Below are 2,379 nucleotides of genomic sequence, written 5' to 3'. Positions count from 1 at the left end.
GACTTCAGATCAAGGAACAAAAAAAATAGACAGTAATAATATTTTGAGAAACAATAATCATGAGCAAATTATTATGGATTACAGTCACTTTTTTGAATGAGCGCATGCAACCTTATTGTATATAATCAATCATTCGTTTTCTTGTATTTTCTTGAATAAGGATGAACTACTGCTGAATATGTGCAATTTTTGTTATGCCCATTTCTTTTGCAATGACCACATCTTGATTCCTTCTTGAATTCTATACAGGAGACATGTCGATTCTTCTATCTTCTTCCTAGCATAACTTTTGCATCTGGAGGCTTAGTGATTTTTGATTTAATAGTATTTGGTATAACCCATGTAGTTGAATCACCTACAGAATTTACTTGCCCTTCATATATTTTCAACCAAAAGTTCATTGTATAATAGACGGAGCAGAAAGCTGATTTCTTTTGATATATAGTGTCAATTACAGCAACTGCATGTTCACAGGGTATCTCATCTAGCTGAAATTCAGAAAAATCACATGTTCTCTTATCTAGATCAACAATAAATTCCATACCCCCTTCTTTGACTTTGAATTTGAGTCGATCAATGGGCGATACTCTAAATGTAAAAGCTGGTTTAATTTTGTCATTCAATGTTGCTTCTGCCCAATTTGATATTTCACGAAAAATTCCTTCTGATGTTGTCCTTCTTTCATAGAACCAGATTTGCAATTTTTCTTGTATGAAATCCATCATTGTTAAAAGTGGCAATTCTCTTGCACGTCTCAAAACATTATTCATTGACTCAACAATATTTGTTGTTAGCATATCATATCGTCATCTTGGACAATGTGAACGAGCCCATCTTCCTGGTGGTTCCTCCATTAAGTAGTCGATTGTTTTCTTATCAACAATAGCTATTTGGGACATAAAGTCATCAAATTCTGATTGAATGTATACTCTTGCAGCACTTTGAAATGGGTTTATTACAGTGTTTCTCACTCTTCTTTGCTTTAGATTCTTCTCTAAATGATATATGCAAATACCATGGTAGCACTCAGGGAAAACTTTTGCAATCCCATTTGCAATGGCCTTGTGTCGATTTGATAAAAATATTAAATCTTTACGAATGCCAATTGCTTTTCTTAATTCTCTGAAGTACCATTCGTATGACTCGTTATACTCTGAATCCGCTACCCCAAATGCTATAGGGAAAATCTGGTTATTTGCATCCTTTGTAACTGCCACTAATAGAACACCTCTATATTTATTTTTTAGAAATGTTTCATCAACAACAATAAGTGGTCTACAATACTTCCACCAAGAAATTGACGCCACATACATAAAAAACATGTAAAGAAACCCGTTACATTGAAAAGTAAATAGAATTTAGTTTTGTGGTATGACAAGCTGAATACTAATGGATATTAGCATATGTGTGTTTCTACTATGAACTAAAGATAGAAGCAGAATAATAGGCTTGAGATTTTGTATATTTTGCATATGAAACTAGTATATTATACTGGTAATTTTGAAAGTTTTAATACTGTAGATTCTATAATTTTTTCATGTCAAAATGCAGTATTATATTTAATATTAATGTCGTGTTTGTTGTGTCATTTGCAGTATTCACTAATGAACTGGAAAATAATGATGACAAAAAGCAAAAGAAATATTAAAATTTTACAAGTTTTGTTTTTACCTGTTTTCTGTATCTCTCTTAATATTAGTATATGATCCTGGATTTTTTTGTTCCATCATATACAAATATGATGGCATCTACTCATAATTTTCTTCTGTTATTCCTCTTAATAAAGATATCCCTTTTTGAATAGTACGCCATGCTTTTCCATAGCCAACATCTATTCCATGTGCTCTTTTCATTTCTGAAATGACAAACTTAGGATTTACTTCAATAGCTATGTCTCTTAAGTTGTCAATCATGTAATCTCTTATCACATTTGAAGTCGTTTGTCTTTGATGTGACTTTCTGATGTGAACCGAGCATTCATGTGTTCTCTGAAATTTAACTATTTTAAAAAGTGTTGATTCATTAATTCGTGAACCTCGAACAATCCAACCACACATTTCATCACTACATATCAAAGAGTATCTTGTATTACTTGATCTTTCAACATAGAACTCAAAGTGCTCCTTTATTGTTACTGTAACGACCCGACCGGTCATTTTGATAATTAAAGTCTCGTTCGGCGGCATAAGGTCCTGAATAGCTTCGTATTATGTGTATTGACTTGCGTGCGTGATTGAATTCAGTTACCGGATGATTCGGAGTGATTTGGGATACTTAGTCCCTAAAATGGAAGCTTAAGTCTTAGGATTTTGACCGTAGTCAGAACTGTATGAAAACGACTCTAGAATGGAGTTTTGTCTGTTCCATTAGCTCCATTGG

At 32.9% G+C, this 2,379-nt stretch overlaps 1 protein-coding gene across 1 annotated transcript; it reads right to left on the bottom strand.

The window, feature by feature from the left end:
* Positions 1–266: 266 nt before the first annotated feature.
* LOC142167950 (uncharacterized) lies at positions 267–770 on the bottom strand. Its single transcript, XM_075228572.1, has one exon. The coding sequence runs from the start codon at positions 768–770 to the stop codon at positions 267–269; it is 504 nt and encodes a 167-aa protein (XP_075084673.1).
* Positions 771–2,379: the final 1,609 nt, after the last annotated feature.

This window comes from Nicotiana tabacum, chromosome 2 (genome assembly GCF_000715075.1).
Source record: "Nicotiana tabacum cultivar K326 chromosome 2, ASM71507v2, whole genome shotgun sequence".
Classification (NCBI taxonomy): Eukaryota; Viridiplantae; Streptophyta; class Magnoliopsida; order Solanales; family Solanaceae; genus Nicotiana; species Nicotiana tabacum.
Note: the sequence above shows the minus strand (reverse complement) of the source record. Positions and strands in the feature narration are given on the sequence as shown.

Coding starts and splice junctions, on each gene's coding strand:
- LOC142167950 (XM_075228572.1), bottom strand. CDS start 770: ATGAATAATGTTTTGAGACGTGCAAGAGAATTGCCACTTTTAACAATG.